The sequence below is a fragment of the Balaenoptera acutorostrata genome, chromosome 19, assembly GCF_949987535.1.
Source record: "Balaenoptera acutorostrata chromosome 19, mBalAcu1.1, whole genome shotgun sequence".
NCBI classification, from domain to species: Eukaryota; Metazoa; Chordata; class Mammalia; order Artiodactyla; family Balaenopteridae; genus Balaenoptera; species Balaenoptera acutorostrata.
Window position 1 is genome coordinate 14,418,154 of NC_080082.1, and position 25,041 is coordinate 14,443,194.

The 25,041-nt window shown below is 40.0% G+C and overlaps 1 protein-coding gene across 1 annotated transcript in view; it reads right to left on the reverse strand.

Annotated features, from left to right (window-relative positions):
- The window catches only part of HYDIN (HYDIN axonemal central pair apparatus protein), a 461,030-nt gene that overhangs the window by 320,612 nt on the left and 115,377 nt on the right, over positions 1–25,041 (reverse strand). The window contains exons 6-8 of the mRNA XM_057534458.1: positions 24,454–24,588; positions 11,198–11,397; positions 2,018–2,142 (exon numbers count right to left, since the gene is read on the reverse strand). Coding sequence (XP_057390441.1) covers positions 2,018–2,142; positions 11,198–11,397; positions 24,454–24,588 — 460 coding nt within the window. The remainder of the gene's footprint in view (positions 1–2,017; positions 2,143–11,197; positions 11,398–24,453; positions 24,589–25,041) is intronic.

Consider the following 25,041-nt stretch of genomic DNA (forward strand, 5'->3'; position numbering starts at 1 on the left):
ATAACCCACATGGAGAAAAAAAAAGAAACATGGTCCGCACTTGACACATATGCAAAAATGAAATCAAAGATAAATCATTAACTTAAACTTGCAGCTAAAACTACTGCCCTTCTAAGAGTAAACACAGGAGAACATATTCATGATCTTGGAAAAGGCAAAGATTTCTTAGCAAGAAGGCAAAAAGCATTAATCTTGAAAGAAAAAAAGGGCTTCCCTGGTGACACAGTGGTTAAGAATCCACCTGCCAATGCAGGCGACACGGGTTTGAGCCCTGGTCCGGGAAGATCTCACATGCCGCAGGGCAACTAAGCCCATGCGCCACAACTACCGAGCCCGCGTGCCGCAACTACTGAAGCCCGCGTGCCGAGAGCCCATGCTCCGCAACAAGAGAAGCCACCATAATGAGAAGCCCGCCCCCACTCGCTGCAACTAGAGAAACCCCACATACAGCAACGAAGACCCAATACAGCCAAAAATAAATAAATAAAATAAATTTTAAAAAGTTATTGCATTTTAAAAAAATGATAATACAGATTTCAAAAAAATTAAAAACGTTAGCTCATCAAGAAATATCATTAAAGAAATGAAAAGGCAATCTACAGACTGGTAGAGAAAATTAACAACACATATAGTTGACAAATGACTAGTATTCAGAATAACAAGCTGTAAAGTACTCTTACAAATTAATGATAAAAGGAAAAACAACTCAAAAATGAGCAAAAGACTTCAACACTTAATTTAAAAAGATATATGAAAAGCCAGCAAGCCCATGAAAAGGTGTTCAACATCATTAATCATTAGAGAAATAAAAACTAAAACCACTAGAAGACATCACTTTATACATCCAGTATACCTAAAATGAACAATACAACACTATGGGTAGGCGAGGGTGTGAAGCAACTGGAACTCCCAAGCTTTGCTGGTGGGAGTGTAAAATGGCACTACTTTGAGAAACTGACATCCCTGGTGGGTTATGTACTGTGCTTTTAATCTTCCACTGTTGGGTTACATGGGCCAAAACATCCCCCTTTTGCTTAAGCTAGTCCAGGTTAGGTTTTTCTTACTAGCAGCCAGTGAATTGTGGACAACACTAAAAGATAAGTATAGATTGTGCCACTGATTATGAGTTGTTGTTATGCTGGGCAGTGTGGAGCCAGGACCACTTAACCACACATCCTTATGCAAGGGCTTGATTGGTCCTGCTCAGATAAGCATCCACAAAGTCAGCAACTCTGAACTATGACCTAGGCATCATTTGTTGCTTTTTCCCTGACTGTGCACTTCTGTTTTCTCCCTACAGTGCCCTTCTGATGCAGACAATCTGGGTCAATCAACATAAATGGGTAAAAAAGAAGTGAGACGGAAATGAGAAAAATCATGAAATAATAAATAGTAGTAATAAATATTAATTTGAAAACCAACTTCGGAGACTTGCATAACGTACATACAGTCTACATGACCATAGATTAAATATTTGCAAAAACAATAAGTGAATTTTCATTACTACCCTGGGTGGGGCCTTCAAGAAAATGCTAGCAGCAATAGACAAAGTCCTAGATTTAAGTAAGACATTTGCATATTCTAAGGATTAAAGTAACCGGATCTTACATCCAGTTAGAGGACACACACAAGAACATTCTGAACTCGGGTCTGTATTTTTTAAATGTTAGACAAATGCAGCAGTAAATGGAAAACCCATGTGTTATTACGTTACCTTCAAGTTTCCATTTACATATAAATAACCTCAATCTACCAGTGTAACTTCTGGGTATAGGTTTCTTCGGTTCCTTCTGAGCCCTATATTTCTCAGGCTTTCAAGCACAGGAGAAACTGGTAGGTGGGATTTATATGTGGCTCAGCATCATTTCTGCTGGAAGCATTCAGTCTTTAGTTCTTTACCTTGTGGGTCTTAGCTTACTCTAACGCAGACAAAATAACCATTTCCTGTTTTGCCTCACCATGTTTTCCATCTGACCTTTCTTAAAATGTAGAACTTTTAACAAAGAATAATACATACCTGTGTCGTAATACACAATAAGTTTTTCGCTGTGATTGCCCACAGTCTGTGGCTCAAAATCCACTTCCAGTTGCATGGACTCTCCTACATTAAGAGTTCCAACAGATGGCTCTACAGAGAAGGGCCTGCAACACACACGGAAACACATCATATAGGAACACATTCCTATATGTACACATATAGCTGATTCACTTCCTTGTACAGCAGAAACTAATGCAACATTGTAAAGCAATTATACGCCAATAAAATAAAAAAAAGAACACATTCCCGACCAGTGTGAGGGGGAAGGGGAGAGGAGACATGAGTTCCAGTTCTGCAGACAACACAGACCCAACACGACAATCCAGTGATTCAGAAGTATACTTTTCCCTTAATGTGAAAGAACTTTAGTGTTAATATTAAAATAACAGTAATAGAACAACAAATGTAAGAAAAACTTAAATGATGCATAATATTCTTGTTTGTATCCTTGCCATTTAGCCATTCTTTTAACATTCACTGAGTGATTCCAGAAAAGGACAGACTTATAACGTGTACGCAAATACTGTAATTTGCAAAAGAACAGTCCCTTCAAAGGGATAAAAATCAAGTTTTGCAAGAGTTCAGCGAAGAGAGGGTTTTATGATGGAAAAATATACCAGAGTCTCAAAAGGAAAGTGATCACACAATCACATGAGGATAAGGTGAGGGCAGTCTAACAAAGGGTCTTTTTAAAAGGGGGGAAGGGGTGTAGGGAAATTACAAGAGATGATGCAATTGCCCAGGGTTGTTAACAGTAGAACTGTTACCACCTCTAGGCCCAAAGAGCCAAGGAGAAGGAACGGTTTTGAAACCCACCAGAGTCCTAAGAGAAGGCTGCCTTATGAGGCTCAAAGGGCTTTAGTTAAGAGAGACAGTCAGCCCAGGAGGCCTCACACATAGGACACTAGGGGGAAAAGTGTCTTGACCTCACATCCTTTGCCTGATTGCCTGCTGGGACTCCCACTGGCTGAACCCAACCAGAAGCCAAAGGCATGGGAGCCTATTGACCTCTGCCATATAGGTTAGCCTCCTGGGTGAGAGTAAGCTGGAGAAGGGTGGAGAGCATTTGGAAAGGCAAACTGGGGACATCTGTGTCTTGAAAATAGAATTTGGGCATGCAGACCTTATGGGGAGGTAGGGTGGATCTGGGAACAGGAAACAGGAAACAGTTGATTTTAATTGTCCTGGAAAGGAAGAGTAAGAGAGAAGCTGGATCTGATCATGAAGTACCTTAAATAACTTACAGAGCTCTTCCTTCTAAACAGGAAACCCAGCCCTTTTAATTATTTTCATGGTCCATTTCACTTCTTTAAATTGCCAGTTTTTCAAAGTAATGTGTTGGACAATGTATCTGGCAGGCTAAGCTGTTTCTGATTATTTACTTGTATCGCAACTGTTTTTAGTCTTCATTCCTTAAACCTTCCCTTAGATAATGAACTTAATTTCAGAAAACCTAACCTTTGTTCTATGAGGGTACGAAGCTTACAGCATGGGTAGCACTTGGTGGTACCTGAAATTATCACTGCAGGACCTCGAGTGCTTCCTACCACGGGCAATTGTTTATTTTCTCTGGTGCCCTCTATTTGGATTGCCCTCTCCTTTCACTACTTTCCCACTCCTTCGTCTGTCCTTTTCCCATACCTTCAGCACTGAAACTCCAATGAACTCCAGGCACTGCTGTAGGGGCACCATGAGGTAGTAGTTACTAGCCTGGAGCCAAATGAATAAGTTCAAAACCCAGATCAGCCATGAGCTTGGGTATGTCACTGAACATTCAGTTTCCTCATCTGTAAAATGAGGATAACGACAGCACCTATTTCACAGGGTTGTAGTGAGGATTAAAGGAGTTGATAGAGGTAAAGTGCGCAGAATAATGTCTGGCATGTAGGAAATGCTAAACAAATGTTTATTATTATTTTTGTTACTGCTATTGTTATCTCCCTCATTGGCAGCTGGAGGATGATCTTGGGTATTCAGATGAGTTCAGGTTTTTATCATCCTCCTCTCAATCCTTCACACTGCTCTAGAAACATTGTAAAAAAAAAACACACACACAGGACATAACACATCAATCTCTTGTTCAAACACCTTCAGTGGCCCCCATAATTTATGTAATAAAGTCCAAAGTCCTCGACATTTGAGGTCCCACACAATCTACTCCCAACTAGTTTTGGCCTTCTCATTAAACAGATACATCTGTCCAAATACATTATACACCTGTCACATTCCATGTCAGACTGGGGTGGGATGGGATGGGAGGGCTTTAGTCTCTACACCCATAACCTTCCCCAGCACTGCACCTCCTCTTCCTTCCAACCAGACAGTGCCCCATACATAGACATTCCAGAACTGCTCGGGTCAGATAGAAACATTCACCGTTTTCCATGTAATACTCCTTCCAAAGTCACCCATCATAGCCCAGACTCAAAGCTACCTTTTAAATAGAATCTTTCCTGATTCTCTCTCTTATTAATAATGTCTCCTTCCTCTCAGAGACTATAACTTTATTTTTACTTCTTACTTTAGCTCACCTTGTACAATAATAGGTTTTCATGCCTGTCTCTCCCAATAGCTAGAGACTATTGAGATGAAAGGAAAGAGAAAGCAAACAAAATTTCATTAGCACATACTCTATGCTGGGTACTACAGTAGGCACTTTACATATGTCAATTCTTTTAATCCTCACAAAATCTTGAGAAAGTAGGTCTTGTTATTTGCATTTTAGATACGAGAAAGTAGATGCTCTAAAAGGGCAGGCAACTGGCCCAAAGCTACCCAAGTAGGTAGTGTTAGAGCAGGGATGGAAGCCTGCCTTCAAGTTTTTTCTGTCTCCCCAAACCATCCTTGAATGTGGAAGCCACCTGGTTAGATTCATCTTTGTGTCTCTCACCACCCCATGCATAGCTCTTTACTCATAGGAGCCTCTCAAAAGAGGTTGTTAAATTGAATTATAATCAACTTTTAAAGGGAAATTTAAAATATCTCTAATCTTTATTTAATCTTTATAACAACTTGGTGGAACAGAAAAGGAGCAGACTTTTGGTATCTCAAGAATCTCTGCTTGATGGAAGATGAAGGTGAGTCTCACCATCTTTAAAGTTCTTTCCTTCCTTATGGCCTCAGGAAGAATCTGAAGAATTGGGAACTGGCCCCAGTTTCCTGGCTTTGGGAACAACATTGTAACATTCTCTTCTACCTCCGCTTCACCAGTTCCTAATATTTTTCTCCCTACACTGTGCTTTCTTTTTTTTTTTTCAAACATTTCTTAGTAGCAAAATAACAGTTTTGAAATGAATTGGATAGTATTACATTACAGAACCTAAGCTAATTTTCTATGGACAAAGGGACTCTTCTTACGACCTCCAGAAATCCTAATTCCATACAGTGGTAACAGATTCTTCCCTTTTGTGCTAATTGTTGGGTTTATATTACACTAAACTTCTTCAGTGGTTAGAAAATCACCTGGGATGGCCATTGCTACTTAGAGCTGCCTAAGCTTTCTCTATAAATCAGACATTAATTGGATAGAGTGTGTTAAGTTCTGGTGCTTAAACATTGTCTATAATTTGATTTTGTATTTCATTTTACTAGAGGCAGACAGGCTGAAAAGGCTAGAGAATACCAAGTACCAGAAAATGATCTTACAGAGAGGTAAAAGGTGCTGTTCCTCCAGGGTATAAAGCTGCCTCTGTCTACCAGAATGTCTGGTTTTGATATCACATCCTCATTAATACCAAATACTTGATTAGGGAGGGAACTCGGGTTTGTGTAAAATCGTGAGCCACAAGAAAGATTTTGAGTTTTTGTTCAATCCACTACGAACTGCTCTTAAGAACTAAAATTATTCCATTCAAATGATTCAATATTTTAGCAGAAGACTAAATACTGGTTCTATTATATTAAACATTGAATATAAAATTAGTATTTTTCCTTCAGATAATCTTTCTTATTAACTGATTCCTAAATTGAGATTTTAGATTTTGAAATTACTCCTTAATCCTTTCTATTTCACCTTCCAAAATTAATCCTACTTTAATAGTCAAAGTTATTCTGGTACCTACTAGAGTTTTAGGTCAAATCTGTAATAAAGTTGAAGAGTAATTGTTTATGTTCTCTGTATACTTTATAGCACACTGAGGCTCCTTTTATTAGTGTAAAAAAACACTATGCCTCTTTTATAGTACTTGGAGCATGTTTTTTTATTTTAAATTATTGTAGAGGTTTATAGTTGTAGCTCTGCTGTTGCGATACATTGTTGGTTAGGCATCCTATAAACATTTATTGAGCACTTATTTATTCTAGACACTTTGCTAGATGCTGGGGACATACAAATGAAAAGAGATACAATCCTTGCATTTGAGAAGATCACATTCTAATGGGAGCAACAGACACATAAAGTTTTATTTTTTATAATTTATATGAACCTGACCACTTATAAACTTTACCATTAATTAAATCATTATTTCAATGAAAAGAATATGATTTGTTTTTTAAACAATTTCCTGTGAGATATTATTTCTAACTGTATAATGACTACAAAAGCAGCAAGACCAAGAGTATAGACCCTATGTTTTTGACTCCAAATTCTCAAACTACATATACTGCTCCACTATGTCTACTGACAATCATGTTGTCAATGAAAGAGTGGTCCTCAGCCCTGTCTGGGCAACACAATCACCTGTGCATTTTTCAGAATGGATACTCGTCAGGGGATCCCCCCAGACATTCTGATTCAATAAAATGTGACCACAAATTCAACTGCATTCTTTCTCATTGTAGTCATTAGGGCTTTCAGTTGCAAACAACAGAAACCAATTCTGGCTAACTTAGACAGAAAAGGGATTTATTGGAAGGATTTGAGGTAGCTCACAGAATTGACATCATGGTTGGATTACATGCATTTTGTGGAAAGAACATAAAAGTACCATTTTGTGCAGAGTCTAAACAGGAAAACAAAAATAAACAGGAAATTTAATTGAAGGACTTGGTTACACAGAAGATGAAAGCTATGAAAAGCCCAACTTAAGATGGTGAGATAGCTCAGGGACTGGTAATAGCAGTAAGCCATTTCCACCACTGGGCTGGAGACAAAAGGAGAGGAGGAAGTATTAGCAGATCCTGGGGACCTGGCAGAAGTTGGAACCATGGCAGGTCTGTCTGACATGTGGTAGAACCACAGAGGAGATGCAGCTGCTTGCTGGGGACTCTACTGAAGTTAGAGAGGGAGGAAGAGAAATACTCTGACTTCTTCCTACTCTCCAACCTCCTTCTAGTGCCCCCCACTGGTCAAACCCAGGTGAAATCCAGCAGGTCGTGGAGGCTAGAGGGGCTAACACAGCCCAACATAGATACTGAGCAAAGCCTGGGAAGGGCAAGGAATGGATCTTGAGGTAAACAAGGCCAGAACTGGCCCATGTTTGTTTTAATCCAAATTTTGTTATTAACTTACTGGGGGAACTTGGCTAAGTCATTTACCTTCTCAGACCTTACTTCTTTCATCTGTAAAATGGGAATGTTGGACTAGAGTTTCTAATGTCATTATGATTTCTGGCTAGTCCTTGAGTTAGCTCACCATTTTACCTTAGAAGTGTTTCTACATTGGGAAAAGATGATTCACATTCACAGTTACATGGATATAAAAGTTTTAGATCTTTTCCTGCAACTTCACAGTATTAAATCTGTGATTTTGTTTCACTTTACATGAATGTATTGCCAATTATGTATAGTTTTTAAGATTCAGCCGAACAGTCCAGGAAGATATGCTGCCTGTGCTTGTTTTTCCACCTTAGGTGGACTCTCTTTTTCATTGGAACAATACCAATGTCACAGGAAGTTTTTAATGTGTATTATGGATGGTGGTTATGAAAGTTCTTTTTTTTTTTTTAATCAAAAGAGATTGGTTCTTTCTAAGTCATGGTGAGCCAGTTGAACAACTTGCTCCCTTCCCTTCAATCGAAATGAGTCTCACCACGAAATGACAAACAAAGCCTTTATAAGCACTTTGACAATGTCAGGAGACACTGATTTTCAAAAGAATTTTTCCTTTGCCTCTGATGGTTGATTTATCTAAAGTGGGTCAGAGTCATGCTTCCACCCAGGATGTAGAGAGCTGAAAAGAGTGTTTCTTTTACTGTAACAATAACAACAAAAAAAAAACAGATAAACAACAAAATCACAATTTTTCTCAAACCCTTTAGAGAGCTGAGATTGCAGGGCAAACAAAAATGGACAATCTCCTGCCTCTAAAGAAGACATGTGCAGAGTATTTCACCTGTGGCAGACAGAACATTCCTACAAGCAGAAGAGATAGTGAGAGAGGATGGAGAAAAGAAATATTTGAAGAGATAATGGCTGATGTTTTCCAAAAATAATGACAGATCCAAGAAGCTCAGAGAACTTCATGCAGGATTGAAACAAAAATCAAATAAAAGCAAAATAAGATCCTTAAACCAAAAAACAACCAAAAACAAAATCCACCTCTAGACACATCACATTCAAACTGCTAAAAACCAAATATAAAGACAAAATCTTGAAGGCAGCCCAAGAAAAAGACATAATTACCTACAGAAAAACAAAGCTAGGAATTACAGCAGACTTCTCATGAGAAAACTGTAAGCCAAAAGACAATGAAGTGACATCTTTAAAGTACTAAAAAAAAAAAAAAATGTATATATAACTGCCATTTCAGAATTCTATACTGTAGAGAAAAAAATCTTTCAAAAAATGAAGGCAAAATATTTTTTTCAAGTAGACAAAAACTGAGATAATATCCACTAGATCTGTGCTACAAGAAATATTAAAGTAGTTTTTCAGCCAGGAAAAAATGATACCAAACAGAAACTTGAATCTACATGAAATGGTTTAGAGCTAGTGACGCTCCTGGGACACATGTAAGAATAAACACAAATTCCCTCCTGAGGGATGTGCCTCAACCCACATTATGGCATCCGTGCTACCTACCATATGGCAGACCAAGTAACCCGAAAACTCTTCCACCAGGAAATACCTAGAAAGTCTGGATAAAATATAACTTACATAAATGTGTAGCTGAGCATGCCAAAAAAAAAAAAAAAAAAAAAGGCAAATCCACAGGATTCAAAAACAAGAGGAAATAAGAACCAGAGCAGTAAGCCACTGAGCCCTTGAAGCCTGGGTTTTAACAGCCCTGCTAATAGCAGCAGGATACAAGGTCTTGGGATGGTTAAGTCAGGGGACTGGTAACAAAATCCCCATATAAACCTGGGAAACTTCAAAGGTTACCAAAACATTGTCCCATTAGCGCAAGGAAAGATGTCTATCGTGGTTTTGAATGAGGGAAACAAGGATTCTCTAGGGAATTCATACTTTGGACATGTGTATTCTACCAGTTTAGGGTTTAGATATGCATGATCAGTCCAGGAACCCCTAAGCCAAGAAATTACCAGAGAGGCAGTCTATGTTGTCTAACCTTTGGGAACCAGGCAGAAGTAAATGCTAATCCTTACTGGAGAGATGTGTCCTTAAACTAGCGAAGGATTCCACAGATAAAGCCCTTATGAAAATGATCCAGCTCAATATCTGCCTTATTTTTAGAAAGTCATAGAAAAGAATTTGACCTTCTGTCTCCTGTGTTCCCAAGCTGGCCATTCTTGTTATGGCCCTGCTAATCAGCCAACATCTTCATGTCCCATAACAACCATTCTTCCCCATCTTATAAGAGAGATCACTGAGGGCAAGGATTGTCCCATAATATTTATATTGTCCCATAATGTCTACTACACTATAGCTACACCATAAATTATCAGATTAAAATCAAACAGCTTCACTTACTAGCTATGTGCTCTTGAGCAAGTTATACAACCTCTCTATTGCTCAGCTTTCTCATCTTCAAAGCCAGCAATAGCAGGTTGAGTTCTTCTCATATCTCATCACTCCAAACTCTTCTTCTGCCTCCTTCTATTTTTAAAGATGTTTGTGATTACACTGGGCCCACCCAGATGATCCAGGATAATCTGCCCATTTTAAGGTCAGCTGATTAGCAACCTTAATTACATCTACAACCCTAGTCCCCTTTGTCATGTGACACTACACATTTACAGGTTCTGGGGATTAGGACATGCACATATTTGAGGAGCCATTATTCTGCCCACGACACTGGCAGTAGGTCATTTAAAGAAACAATAAAAGAAGAAACACTCACTATACAGTACTTGCTATATACCAGCAGTTTATGTTTATTAATTCATCTATTCCTCACAACAACCCCATAAGGTGGCTACTTTCCCCCATTTTTCAGATGCGAAAATTGTGGGTGGCCTCTAAAGCTGGAAAAGGCAAAGAAATGGATCCTCCCATCAAGCCTCCAGAAAAGAACACAGCCCTGCCAACACTGGGATTTTAGCGCAGTGAGGCTTCTGATCTACTGAAATGTCAGATAATAAATTTGTGTTGTTTCAAACCATGAAGTTTGTGGTAATTTATTACAATAGCAGTAGAAAACTAATACAGCCAGTTATAAAAGTCTCAGTCACAACAAATATGTTTATTAATATATTCCCATGAGCCATTCTCTATGCTAAATAGAAAATCTCTTATCCAGCATTTCAGAAAACCACCCATATCCAAACAGGTAACCTTGAATTTTGGGTTCCTCATGGGATGAAGAGGAAGTCTGCCCCACATCATTGAGGTCTCCCATCCTTGCAAGTGAAGACTGTAATAAGCAGTTGCATCTTGACTGCTATTCTATGAAACTACATGTGCTGACTAGATTTAGCTATAATCAATCAAAAACAAAAGCTGACATGAAGAACCTAGTGGCAAGACGGGAATAAAGACACAGACCTACTAGAGAATGGACTTGAGGATATGGGGAGGGGGAGGGGTAAGCTGGGACAAAGTGAGAGAGTGGCATGGACATATATACACTGCCAAACGTAAAATAGATAGCTAGTGGGAAGCAACCGCATAGCACAGGGAGATCAGCTCGGTGCTTTGTGACCACCTAGAGGGGTGGGATAGGGAGGGTGGGAGGGAGATGCAAGAGGGAAGAGACATGGGAACATATGTATATGTATAACTGATTCACTTTGTTATAAAGCAGAAACTGGCACACCATTGTAAGGCAATTATACTCCAATAAAGATGTTTAAAAAAAAAAAAAGCTGAAGGAATGCATACCTGTGAGTTTTGATGTGAAACACAGCATCTTTGTTGCCAATGTTTCGCACCAGCAGAATCTTCTGAGTGCTGTATTTGACAGGGCAAGTAGAAAAATTCAGTTTGTCAGGAAAATCTAGGATGGCTCGTGCACCTCTAGCTTTGATGGGCACAATAAACTTTTCTCTTTCAGTAACACAGGTCAACATATGGGCATAATCCTACAAGAGAAGGGTACAATCATTACTTGTGGAAACACCAACATGACCAAGATAACTGCAAGAAATATGGCTGTATGCCAAGCATCTTGCAAAACAACTTAATATATATATTCTATGAAACCTTCTCAAGACAATTATGGATGTACCTTCAATGAGATACTCTTTTCTAAGAAAAAGAGAACACTATTAAACAGTATTAAAACCTACAAGCCAATAGAGAAGCTTATGCTTCTTGTGTTTCCCGGATATTAGGGAGGTGGGATGCAGGACAGTTGAGGCTCATTCTTTTTTAGATCAGAGGAGGTTCACACCAGTAACTTCACGTCCTCCTTCTAAACCCTACCTACTTATCCTTCAAGCCATGTGTTAGACTGATAGCTCCAAATAATGGTCTCTCTATGACCACACTTTTTGAAATATGACTGTGCAGCTTCTCCATCATGAGTGGAGTCTATTTCTTTACCCTGTGCTTTGACCAATGGAATGTGGCAGAAGTTATGCTATGCCAATTCCAAGCTAAGGCCTCAAGAAGCTTTGGGCATTTCCATTCTTGCTCTTGAAACTCTGCCACGTAAACAGGCCTGGTCTAGCCTACTGCAGGATGGGAGCCCAGATGTCCCATGCTAGACCAGACTACTGCCCCACATATGTGAGAGACCCCAGCCAAGTTAAGCAGAGTTGCCTACCCAACTCATGAGTGGGCCCAGTCAAGATTAGCTAAACCATAGTCTTGTGAGCCATAATATCCATAATTGAATTTGGGAGTGGTCTGTCATTATACAACAATAGCTAACTGATTCAAAGCCCATTTTAAACCTCACCTCTTGTGCAAAGCCATTACTGACCATTCCAAATAAAAATGCTGAGGCCCTAGGCATCCATCGTCCCCAATCTTGAGTCTAAATGCAACAGAAATGCTGAATTAAGTCACCCTTTATCTCCTCTCATAAGATAGGAAAATGGAAGTCTCATCCTCAATGCAACAAAGAAAAAGTTAAAAGTAAACCATCACCAACAAGCAAACCTAAATGTGAAAGGAAAGCATTAACAGTCTCCTCAAGAATAGGCTCAGGGGGCTTCCCTGGTGGTGCAGTGGTTAAGAATCCGCCTGCCAATGCAGGGGACACAGGTTCGAGCCCTGGTCCAGGAAGATCCCACATGCCGCGGAGCAACTAAGCCTGCGAGCCACAACTACTGAAGCCCACGTGCCACAACTACTGAAGCCCGCGTGCCTAAAGCCTAAAGCCTAAAGCCCATGCTCCGCAACAAGAGAAGCCACAACAATGAGAAGCCCGCGCACCGCCACCAAGAGTAGCCCCCGCTCCCCACAAGTAGGGAAAGCCTGCGCGCAGCACCTAAGACCCAATGCAGCCAAAAATAAATAAATAAAATAAAATAAAATAAAAAAGAATAGGCTCAGAAGTCACTGTGAAAGGAATTTGCTATCTAAACCAGGTTCATTTTCCTTCATTTTAAGTTTCCCCATCATTTTAGTGTGTGTTTTGGCTGCAAGGCAATCTTTATAAGTATAAAGGCCTCTTGGAACTTAAGTTTCCTTTTGGTAATCATGCAGTAAATGGTTTTCAGTGGTGGAGGTTTAAAACCTCTCTTTGGACTTTAGGCACAGAGCAGGAATGGGAATGTCTGAAATACTGACTGACATTTAGACCTGGCCACGCACTCAATTTCATGAAACCCACAGGACAAGTAGAAAGCAGTGGTATCCCCAATTAGTTTATTCATCCAACCATGTTTATTAAGTGTCCAGGTGCCAGGCACTGAGCTGGGTCTGGGTATGCAACTGAGTAGTAAGCACAGACGTGGATCGCTTCGAGCTTACATAGTGATGGAAGAGACAGTGAGCAGGTAAATAAAGCATATCTAATGTACAATGTAATACATACACAAATATATTAAATAAATATAAAGAGAAAATAGCCAGGAATGTTCCCCCGACAGAGCTTTACACCTGCAGTCTCTCTGCCTCCCTGAACCCCAAACTCATACCCAGCAGCCGGATCAACATCTCACTGGATACAAACTTACCATGGCCCAAAGCAAAGCTGCTGACTAATGCCACTGCCTGCAACTGTGCATAAAGATACCCTACCAAGGGAAGGAACAGGGCCTGAAATCCAGTCCACTCTGCTGGCTCCAACTGAATCGGCCTATAGGGGCAACCTTTTTCTCATGCCCACAAAGGCTCCACAATGCCAGCTGAGGTCCTGCTCATGACCTTCCTTCCACCCTAAATCTCTCCCCTCACTGCCTCTCCATCTTGGTACATGAATCTCCATCCTTCCACTGGCCTGGATTTAATATCCTGGCATGAGGCATCCTTGATCACTCTGTTTCTCAATTTCTTAGTAAATCCTGTAGGACTGACCTTCAAAATATATCCAGACCACAAACACGTCTCACTACTTCCATCCTGCCACCCTGACCCTAGCCACTCCAATCTTTCCTGGGCTAACTGGACTCTGTTTCAACCCTTGCTCCCTAAAGTCTATTTTCCACACAAGGGCCAGAGGGATCCAGTTAAAATATAAGTCAGCTCAGGAGGCTCCTCCATTCAAAGTCTCCCAAGCAGAGAGCTGGGGGTCTCTGAGTGCTATGGCCTGGCACCCCTGTCATTTCTCTGGCCACACCTCCCCCCTCCCCCGCTTGCGTCTCTGCTCCAGCTACAGGTTTCCTTGCCGTCTCTTGAGTATTCTAGAGATGCTCTCCCTTCAGAGCCTTCAAACTCGATGTTCGTTCCATCCAGAACATGCTTTCCTGTAATTATTCACATTGCTTGCTCCCTCACTTCCTTCAGGACTTTGCACAATGTCCATTTTCTCCCTGAGGCCTCCCCTGATTGCCCTATTGTAAACTTAACTCTCCCTCTCCTGTCCCATCACTCCCTAGCCTTTCGTTTGCTTTAGTTTTCCCAAAGCCATCTAACACATTATATATGTTACCTATTTATTGAGTCTATTGTATGCCTCCCCCCTTATCTCCATGTCAACAGGGATTCTGCCCATCCTATTGACTTCACATATCCAGCGCCTAGAACAGGGCGTGGTACTTAGTAAACATTCAACAAATATTTGCTAAAGACAGGCAAATAAGTACTATAAAGCTGAGTGAAGAGAAATAAAGCATAAGGGAATAAAGAGTGAGTGGGAAAAGGCCTCTATGAGGAGGTGACATTCCAGCAGAAATCTAAGTGAAAGGAGAAATGACGCCATGGGGGTGGGTAGTAATCTGGGCGAAGCATGATTCAGAGACTGTGGCCAGAGGGGAATAAGGTAAGGAGAGGTTAGAGATGCAGCAAAGAGGTTGTGGGAAGCCAGATCACACAGGAGCTTGTAAGCCATTGTTAGGACCTGAGGACGGCCAAAAACATTAATGATGCTGAAAGCGGATCATCATGTACCTGATTTATGTTTTAGAAGAATTACTAGCTGCTATGTAGGCAACGAACTGTAAGGAGGCTAAGATGAAAAAAGGGTGGCCAGTTAGGCAGCCACTGCAGTAGTCCAGGCAAGAGATGAAGCCGACCTGGCCTAGTGCAATAAATGCTTAGCTTAGAGCTTGGCGAGTAGTTAAGTACTCAATAAATGTTAGTTGTCATTACTAAAATGTTGCATAAAATACAATGTTTTGAGTAAGGCACATAGGAAAAACTCAATTTGTGTACTTGTTGTTAGGATAATAATGATAATCCTGGTAATGATGATAATAATGGAACAAGATAATTTCAAAAAACAACAAGGACTTTGAAGAAAATAAAACATGGTAAAGTGATAATATGGGAAGTGGCTGCTTTAGGTTAGAACAACCAAGGAGGCCTCCCTGAGGAGGTGGCCTTCGAATAGAGACCTGAATAGCCAAAGCATCCAGTCAGGCAAGATATAGGAATGGAGCGTTCCTGGCAAGGAGAGGTGCAAACATAAAAGTCCTAAGGTAGGAGCAAGTAATAACAATTAATGGACAGTATTCATGAAATTTATTTAAATTGAGTTGTTGGACTCTTAGCTCTTCAAGTGATTCTGGTTTCTGCATGGTAATGCCAGGCTCAAAAATTATGCCATTCAGATATAAGAAAGTACAAATTACACGAAGCATACTTGATCCTAGAAAACTCCACAGAATTCAACAACAAAACAGTCTAGTCTGATTACATCAGAATCCTAAAGAGATAAGTACTGTTTTCATTTTTTCTTAGGAGATCAAACCCAGCAAGCAGAGGTTTTGTTGGGAATTAGAAACTGGAAAGCTGCTGGCACATGTGGAAACTTAATATTAACTGGGGCTTTGAGAGAAAGAACAAAAGATGCTGCTGAATCCACGATGAGAGGGGATCTCCAAGTAATTTATTCTATGTTTACATATTCTCTGCCTTGTTCTATAAGGAATTGAAGACAGCTGAAAATAATTTAGGAGGCTAACTGAAATATTCAAATTTCCCAATGAGGAAGATTTGAAGTTTGATCAGAATTTTATATTTTTTTCATAATCAAGTCATATAAAAGAATATGAAGAAATTCTTTAAACTCCTTAAAAATGTATTCCAATCTCTGAAGCTCTGTATTTAATATGACTATATTAGATTATATAATATACAATTATATATTGCTCTACTGGCTTAAAATTAATTCAGATGTTATGACTTGGGAGGCTTTGTCAGCCTGCAAGCTAAGCAATTACTTCAGTTGATGTACTTCCTTCCTCTGTACTTAAATTCAGAGCAATCAGGTCACCATTCAGAGCCAAAATATTTATTCCAAACTCTCTCCCGTGTACTATGAGATTTAGCTATGAATTACTTTATATCCTAAAATGTTATTCTATATAACAATGGTCTCCAGATGAAATTTCCTATCCATTTTTTTTCTGTCCATTAGCCTTCCTTCCAACCTGCCTATCCTCCAAACTTAAAAAAAAAAAAAAAAAAAAAGCAGTGGAATATGCAAGTGGCAGATTTGACTCTGAGAAGTGAAAAGAATGAATCTCGATTTTATATTAGCTCCACGATAGAAAGCAAACGTGGCAATAATTCTGTCCTTTAACATCTCAAGCAAAGGAAAATGATGTCTTCTACTGCAGCAAATGACTCCCCAGGCGTTCAAGGGCAAGCACAGCCAGTGTGGTTAAGCCCTCACAATCCTCTTTCTCCCTTTTCTCCACTCCTAAACTTGATGGTGGAATGGCTAACACAGAGTAAAACCAGATTTGGTTAGGACTCAGCACATTTAATACTCACTGTCCCTGAAAAACGTTATAAATTCCCTAACCAGTTAAAAGTACTTATTTTATAGTATCTTCTCAATCTGAAATTTACCTCTCTAAAGGGAAGAACTAGTTCTCAAGTCCTAATCAGTTTAAAAACAAGACTGATCAGGTCTCTCGGGCCTTATCCTCTACCACTCTGACTCTTCATATGATTTACCTGGGGTCTCAGTTTCCTAGGGGCATCTACACTTCTCCACCTATTAAAAAGGAATGACCTCTGATCTTTGGCTTGTAAAGAGACCCGAGGACTTCCACATTTATTTTGACCATTTTTATCATTAGTATACAACGATAACGTGGTTACTTCATGATTCATGTACAAATCATCCACTTAAGGTAATTAATTTCCTGTTTAGCTTTTTTGCTTTCTAAGTTACCTTAAATCTACCAGTCAACCTGTATCTATACCCATATACTCTGCCTTCATTCCTGTTCTTATCTAAGACCAAATCCTTTCCTTGCGTACTAGATTTCAATCCTTCTCACTTACCTTAGGATTTTCCTGAAGCATCCATTTTCCCTCTTTACTGAACATTCACAGCTTATAACAATACTTAAATAGCCTCATCTTAAATATTAAATAAACTACCCTCAATCTCAACATCCACCTCCAGCTACTGCCCCATTTTTCCAATTACCCTTTACAGCAAAACTCCTCAAAGGTGTTATTTATACTCAATATTACCACCTCCTCACTTTCCCTTCTCTCTTCTACCCACCCCATCAGACTTCTCTACCCAACATTCCACAGAAACTGTTCTCACCAAGGTCACTAATGACTTTGCCAAATCTAATGGCTAAGTCCACATCCTTGTTTTATTCTACTTTTTACAGCGTTGGACACAGTTGATCTCTCCTTCTTTTTTAAAAATACTTTATCCACCTGGACTCCAGAGCACTGCAGTCTCCTGGTTTTCCTCCTACTTCACGACTACCCCTTCTTAGTGTCACCCTCTGTTGGCATCTCCTCCTCTTTCCACCCTCTTCTTTATCTCCACTCACTCCCAGCATCATCTCCTCCACCCTTGGTGGTAAGTAGCATCATTACACTAGGACTTTTAAATATTTGTCTGTAGACCCAACATTTCCCCTTTATTGCAGACAATTGTGTCCAGCTGCTTCCTTGATATTTCCACTTGGATGTCTAAAGGGAAGTTCAAACTTAACATATAAAAAACAGAGCTCCTGAGTCCCTACCTCACTCCTACCCAGCCTCGTTAACCTTTTTTTCTTCCACTTTCCGTATCTCAGCAAATGGTGGCACCATTCGGTCAGCTGCTGGCCAAAATACTATGAGAAACTAGACTCCTGTTTCTTCACACCCTTTATCTAATTCATCAGCAAACCCTGACAGCTCTACCATAAAAATATATATCCTTCATCCACCTACTTCTCATCACCTTCACTGTTACCACCCTTGTCCAAATCATCCTCATCTTTTTCTCGCAAACTATTACAATAGGCTCTTGTCTCTATATTCATCAGGGTTCAGTTCTGCTACATATAACAGGGAACAGAAGAAAATAAGAGCAACTTAAACTAGGCAGCTAGCAGTTTATTTCGCTCCTAGAAAGTCCAGAGGTAGGTGGGCCAGGTTGGTATGGTCACTCCACAGCGTCGTGAGAGACACAAATTCCTAAATTCCTGCTCTACCAGTCTAGCACAGGGTCCATCCTCAATGTCGCCGGATGGGGCAGAGTGATTCCTGGGATGCCAGCTATTCTCACAGCCAAGCTGCAGGCAGGAGAAGGCAGAATAGAGCACTTTCCACTGTGTCAGCTTCCGTCAAGTACATGCGTTTGGAAGTCCTGCTCACAGCTCACGGGCCAACATTTAGACAACATGCAGCTGCAAAGGAGGCTGGGGAAATGCAACATTTTGTTTCTGGCAGCAACAAATCCAATCAAAATATGTGATTCTCTTACCAATGAGGAAAGAGAAAATGGATGTTAAGAGTAGACAACTAGCCATTATGCCTCACACCCTCTTCAGTCTATTGTCCACATAGCAACCAGAGTGATCTTAAAAATGTAAGCCAGATACGTCATTCCTGGTGAGTTTGCTCAAAACTCACCAGGGAAGATAAAGGGAAAGAATCAAGCATTTATCCTATCTTTCCTGTATGAACTGTACCTCAGGATTCTTATTAACTCATTATAAAAATAAAGTGTAACAACAGACATTTTGTGCCTCTTGATGTGATGCAATAGAAAATACCACGTTACCTAAGAATTCTGGCCCCTCCAAATCAAACATGAATCTAAACAAGGCTCTAGACCTAATTCCCAGTCTATAGGAAACAGAGGGGATGGAGGACCATTCTATGGAATCTGGTGGAGTTGCACTCAGTACCTTGTTTGGATCCCAATTTAAGCAAACCAACTTACACATATACATATGATTGATTTAAGCAACTTAAAATGCATATATATCATTGATTTACGTGATATTTATATACATATATACACACGCCTCTACATATACATGTATGTTTTAATATTACTCAACTGGGGAGGTGTGAGTACTGACTAGATATTTGATGATATTAAGGAGTTACTGTCATTTTTTAGGTGTGACAATGGTACTGTGGTTACGTTAACTTTTAGAAAGGACCTTATCATTTAGAGACAAACAATGAAGTATTTACAATGAAATGATGTACGGAACTTGCTGCAAAATCCTCTGAGGCGGGGGACAGGATGATGAAGCAAGACTGGTCATGCACTGACAGCTTGAAAATCTGGGTGATGACAGTTCACTATATCATTCTCTATATTTTTACATATGGGTGAAAGCTTCCATAATAGAAATATTTTAAATAACTTATGGTGGCTTCCTATTCTACTTTGCATGATTTCTAAGACCCTTCATGGTCTTACCCTCTACAAACCTTGTCTCCTACCATTTTCCCAGCAGCTTCCTCTGCTCCAGCCACGCTGGCCTTGCACTTCCCTGACCTGTTGTCAGACATATTTCTGTCACAGGGCCTTTGTAAGTGCTGTTCCTGCTCCCAGACAAATATCTTCCCAGTTTAGCTCTCTGCCCAAATGTTACCTAATCAGAGAAGTCTCCCCCTGATCTTCCTACTGAAAGGAAACAGTCTCCATTCTCTATCACTCTCTGCTCTCTATCATGTCAATATCTGATATTAAATGATCTGTTTGCTTATTCATTGTGGAACATAAGCTCCATGAAGGCCAAGCTTCTTCTGTTCTCCACTGGATCCTGGCTGACAGAACTGGGCCTGGTGCAGAGTGAGTGAAATAATATTCATTTTAATATCTTTATTTGGATACACCATTATCAAGAGTTCTTCATAAAGAGAATGCCTGAGATCCTCATTAGCCATATTATAAAATGATATTTGTCAAATCCAGAAAGCTAGAAAGTAGTGATGTGACTCACTGAAGATATGAAACAAAATGGGAAGAAACACCTTTAAATAAGCCTTCTTAGATATCTTTCTCCTGGTTGAAATGACGGGGAAAAAGTTAACATCTAATACATTCATGGCACAAAAAGATATTTGAGCCCCCTTTTTATATGCTTTTGCTTTTATCATCTTCAGGCCATCCTCAAGTTGAAGAAACTACCTTATATTTTCTTGAGATTAACTTACTTATCTTACTTGGCAAATATTTACTGCACACTTCCTATATGTTAGGCCCCGTACTAGGCACCTGGATTACAGGGGAAACCCAGACAGAACTAGGGAGGGCGAATGCTAGGCAGGAAGAAAACTAAATCCCTATCATTATTTCTGTCAACAAGAATCACTGATTGTAGAAAATCTTATGACATCTATACTTTAATTCAAAGTGCTGGCACTATAGTTCATTAATGTTACACACCTGGGTAACAAATTATGTTAACGTTTTTCTACTCTTCTTGGGCCATTTCATAGTAACAAATCAAGAAAACTATTTTGACAACAAATTAGATATTTTCTCAAAACATAACTGAGCAATAAGATTACATCACTTCATATTTTCTTCAGACCACTGCTGCCATTTCCATATGCCAACACTATTACAAAGAGATGCTTTCTTAAGTCCAAGGAAGTACCCAGTTTTGCTTTCCTACATAAGCCTAATATTTTTATACTCCTTTTAATAGTAAAGATACAGATTTAAGAGGTCAAGAAAAATGCCAGTCTCCAGAATTTTATAGTGTTATGATAACATCGATTACTATATTTCTACCGTCCATGACATGTACACTAGGATTATTAGATAAATAACATAGCCAATCTTTTTTTTTTTCCAAGTCTATGTGAAAAGAAGAGATAAGGAAAGCCAAAGTGAATTTCCTGCACCTGTTATCTGGGTATTTGGCGTTCTAAACAAGTTAAATCTCCAGGAAGCTAGATTAATAGATGACAGGAAAAAATGTAAATTGCATTATCATCTTCAACATGCTAATATACATGGGTGCTGAAAATCCAATTGAAAGGGGACTGGCTTATTAAACTGTGGCATGCTGCAATTTACATATCTCACCCTCCAGATGTGAGGAGGGTAAATGAGAATGGAGTGTGTTCAGATCAGCAGGGGATAAGGAGGAAAAATACATATGCACATTGGCTATCAATGTGGCCAACTGGAGAAAAAGTGACACAGTGAAAAGACTGACTTTTATTCTTCCTGAAATAAATCTGGCTCTAGTACTCCTCTGCTACATTCTGGAGCAGCACTAAAGACGGCACAACGAACCCTAGCTGGTCATTCTGTGCATGGCCCTATTGGTTTTCCAACAGTAAGAGTGAATGTAGATGCCCAGACGACTGGAAAAACTACTGGGATGGAGCCCTGCTGATGGTGCAAAGGTGGCAGGATCTTTGCAGAAAAAGGGAACCAAAACTAGCAGCGGGAGCTTCCCCCAAAACCCACCATCAGTCTTAGACAGTCAGCAGAAGGAGAAATCACTACGTCCTTAGAAAAACATATTATGTCAATTATTTCATAGCTTAGAGCCCAATCCAACACAAAATCCTAATGTGTCCAAAATTAGGTAAGTTTCTCATAGGTAGCCATTATACTCACTCTATCTCTCCTCACACATGCATGTAACCATTGATAACTTTCAAATACTTAGAAGAAGAAACAGTAAAACAACATTTAACTTATTTTTTTTAATTAAGGTTTTCCCCATAGGCCATAGGCAATGTTGGTGAAATGGAATGCTAAGAGGGAATAAAAAAACTAGGAGTGGGCTTCCCTGCTGGCGCAGTGGTTAAGAATCTGCTTGCCAATGCAGGGGACACGGGTTCGGGCCCTGGTCTGGGAAGATCCCACATGCCGCGGAGCAACTAAGCCCATGCGCCACAACTACTGAGCCTGCGTTCCAGAGCCTGTGAGCCACAACTACTGAGTCCGCGTGCCACAGCTACTGAAGCCCGTGTGCCTAGAACCCGTGCTCCGCAACAAGAGAAGCCACCGCAATGAGAAGCCCGCGCAACGCAACGAAGAGTAGCCCCCGCTCACCACAACTAGAGAAAGCCGAAGACCCAACACAGCCAAAAATAAATTAATAAAATGAATTTATTAAAAAAAAAAAACTAGAAGTAAGATAAGCTTCCACGAAATATAGCCAAGTAATAATCCTCAATGGGAATGCTGGCATTTCATACTTAAAGTAAATACAAATTCACCTAAAATATATTTCAGTTATTTATTTGCTGTATAGATAAGCAGTAATAAAATCTCTCTCCCTTTGCTTTTAACATTTGATGAGGTAAAATTTTAAATATACACAAATAAAACAAAATAGTATAACAAATCCCATGTATCCATCACCCAGATTCAACAGTTATTAACATTCTGTCATTCTGGTTTCATCTGTACCTCCGTCCATTCACCTTTCTATTGTTATTATACTTCAAAAAATTTTAAGGTAAAGTTTAGATATTTTGGAGTGCACAAATATTAAATATACAATTTTGATGAACGAATTCATCCATGTAACCCACACATCTATCATGACATAGAACATTCCACCTCTTCAGAAACTTCTGTGTATCCCTTTCTCAGCCAGACTACCTACAGGTAGAATAATACTTATTCAACAGAAGATATTTTTTTCTCCAGCACAGAAAAATATTAAGGAAAGCCAACTCCTCAAATCCAGCAAGCTTAATATTTCAAGCTGCACAAAAGCTTATTATATTCAGCTTTTATAATTAACTGACAGTGTAGGAAAATTTGACACCCAAACTAAATCCAAGTACTGTTCTCTTCACAGAGAATATTCAGATACAGAGCCTGGAGAAAAAAATAAGGACCTCAATAACGTATAACAAAAAGCACTACTTCTGGAACTATTTATCTTTCTGTTTATTTCAATAATACCCCAAACAAAATGATAAGTTCATAAACACAGCCCAAGAAACAAACAGTAATACTACAAAGTGGAAAAATAATAACAGCAGTATAATAGTAATGAAATTTCTAACCACTTGCTCCAGTGATATATGCTTGGCAGACCACATTAAATTCTCTATCCCTGCTCTCCAGAAAAGCAGAAACAGTAGCACCAGCACCAGGAATACTGGTAATGACATTTACAGCAGGTAATAAGTATTAGTGATGGAGAAGCAGGGATTCAAAGCTAGTTCTCTGTGTCTCCATTGCGCTCTTTTGATTCCAACCATAACGGCACAATACAGATAAGCAAACACACTATTTAACATTACATATAACCTGACATTTTGTTAGGCCTATTTTAGCCTTGTTTTTTGTCCTCGCTCTTTCAATCATGCTGGTAAAAGCCCTTTCCTCCTCCACCCAAGTCCCCACTTTGGCCCTTACAAAGGAAAACTCAACCCACAATTCTGCAGTCTTGGAGAAGGGCTGGGGAGAAGCCTCCTCCCTCAGTCCCCCAAGCTAGTTTTTCCTTCCAGAAGTAACTGGAATTTACACAACTGAGGAGAGCCTGAGGATAGGCTAGATTCCTGACAGCTCTGGTGGTGCTGGAGGGAAATGGCCTCTTTTTGAACTCAGGCTCTTTCTAGCCGGTCTGTGTGCAGACAAGGATAAGCAGATAGGGCAGGTCTCTGCTTTTGGCTCTAGCCTCTCCACTTGTGCTTAGGAAGAGCTACTGGTGAGGTCACCCCTTCACCGAGGACTGGTTATCTACCGGTCATTAAGGAGCAGAATAAGGCCTCAGGTCCTGGCCATATTTTTTGCCATTAATGAGGCTGATACTGTGATCAATATTGGATCTTAGGACTCTTTCCTAAACTAGTTAGAGTGTGGGGAGGAGGGATGCAACTAACAAGAATCCCAAACTTCCAAGAAGGCATAATCTCTACCCTTTGTCTCAGCTCATTGCACCTGGACCACATCTTTTCCTTTTTGGTGTCTCTCTAGCTGTACAGTCCAGCATAAATATGCTGAAGTAGGTTCCATGGGAGCATCCAGAAGGATTATCCTTCTTTACACTCTGGCTACTTGCAGCTCATATAAGCCCTCATCACTGTTTGACAATTCTCTCCATATTCCCAGTGGTGCACCACCCCCTCCTCTCATCCACCCTCACCATTTCTCTCCTCACCACCACCACCAGCAATACCACCATCAACACCACCACCACCGATACCATCAACAACACCAACAACACTGTCGACGACACAGCTACCACCACCACCACACCAACACCACAACCAATACCACTAACACCACCACCAACAATACCAACACCAACACCGCCTCCTCGAATGCTCAGAATTGCAAACTGCTAGTGACGAGCATTCAACCAGTTTGTTGCCAGCGCTGCTGTTACCTTGTTCTCCTCTGGAGTAAAGAGGATTCGGAAAACGGATGGCACTCCTGGTGCTACTTTGTGGCTGATATCTTTGGGGCTGATTACTTTAAAGTAAGGTGAACTTTCCTCAACAACTTTCACCATCCTTGGAACCTGCAAGGAAGACACAATAATGGGCACTGTACATGTGAAAGCAGAAGAAAAAGGACAGGCCTTGCAGTTAAACGTGAAATCTCCATCTACTACTTACTAGCCATGTGACTTTGGTTAGGTCTGAACTTCCGTTTCCTCAAGTGTAAAAGGAGATGACAGTACTTACCTTTACCCCAGTACCTCACACAAAGTAAGCACTCAATGTACTTTAGCTTTAATTTTTATTAACATTATTATTATTACTCAATTTAATTGTTACTGCAAATCTTTATTTCATTATTTAAATGTGACTATTTTCGAAGACTAACTGCTTAATCATCTAAAACCCCACCTACACGGTGGAGTTGCACTGGACTTCCCAATATTTGAGAACTGCTCTGGGAGAAGAAATCACACTTACTGCACTCTTGCTATGGATCATCCACTGTACATGAGATGCCACTTGATCCTCAC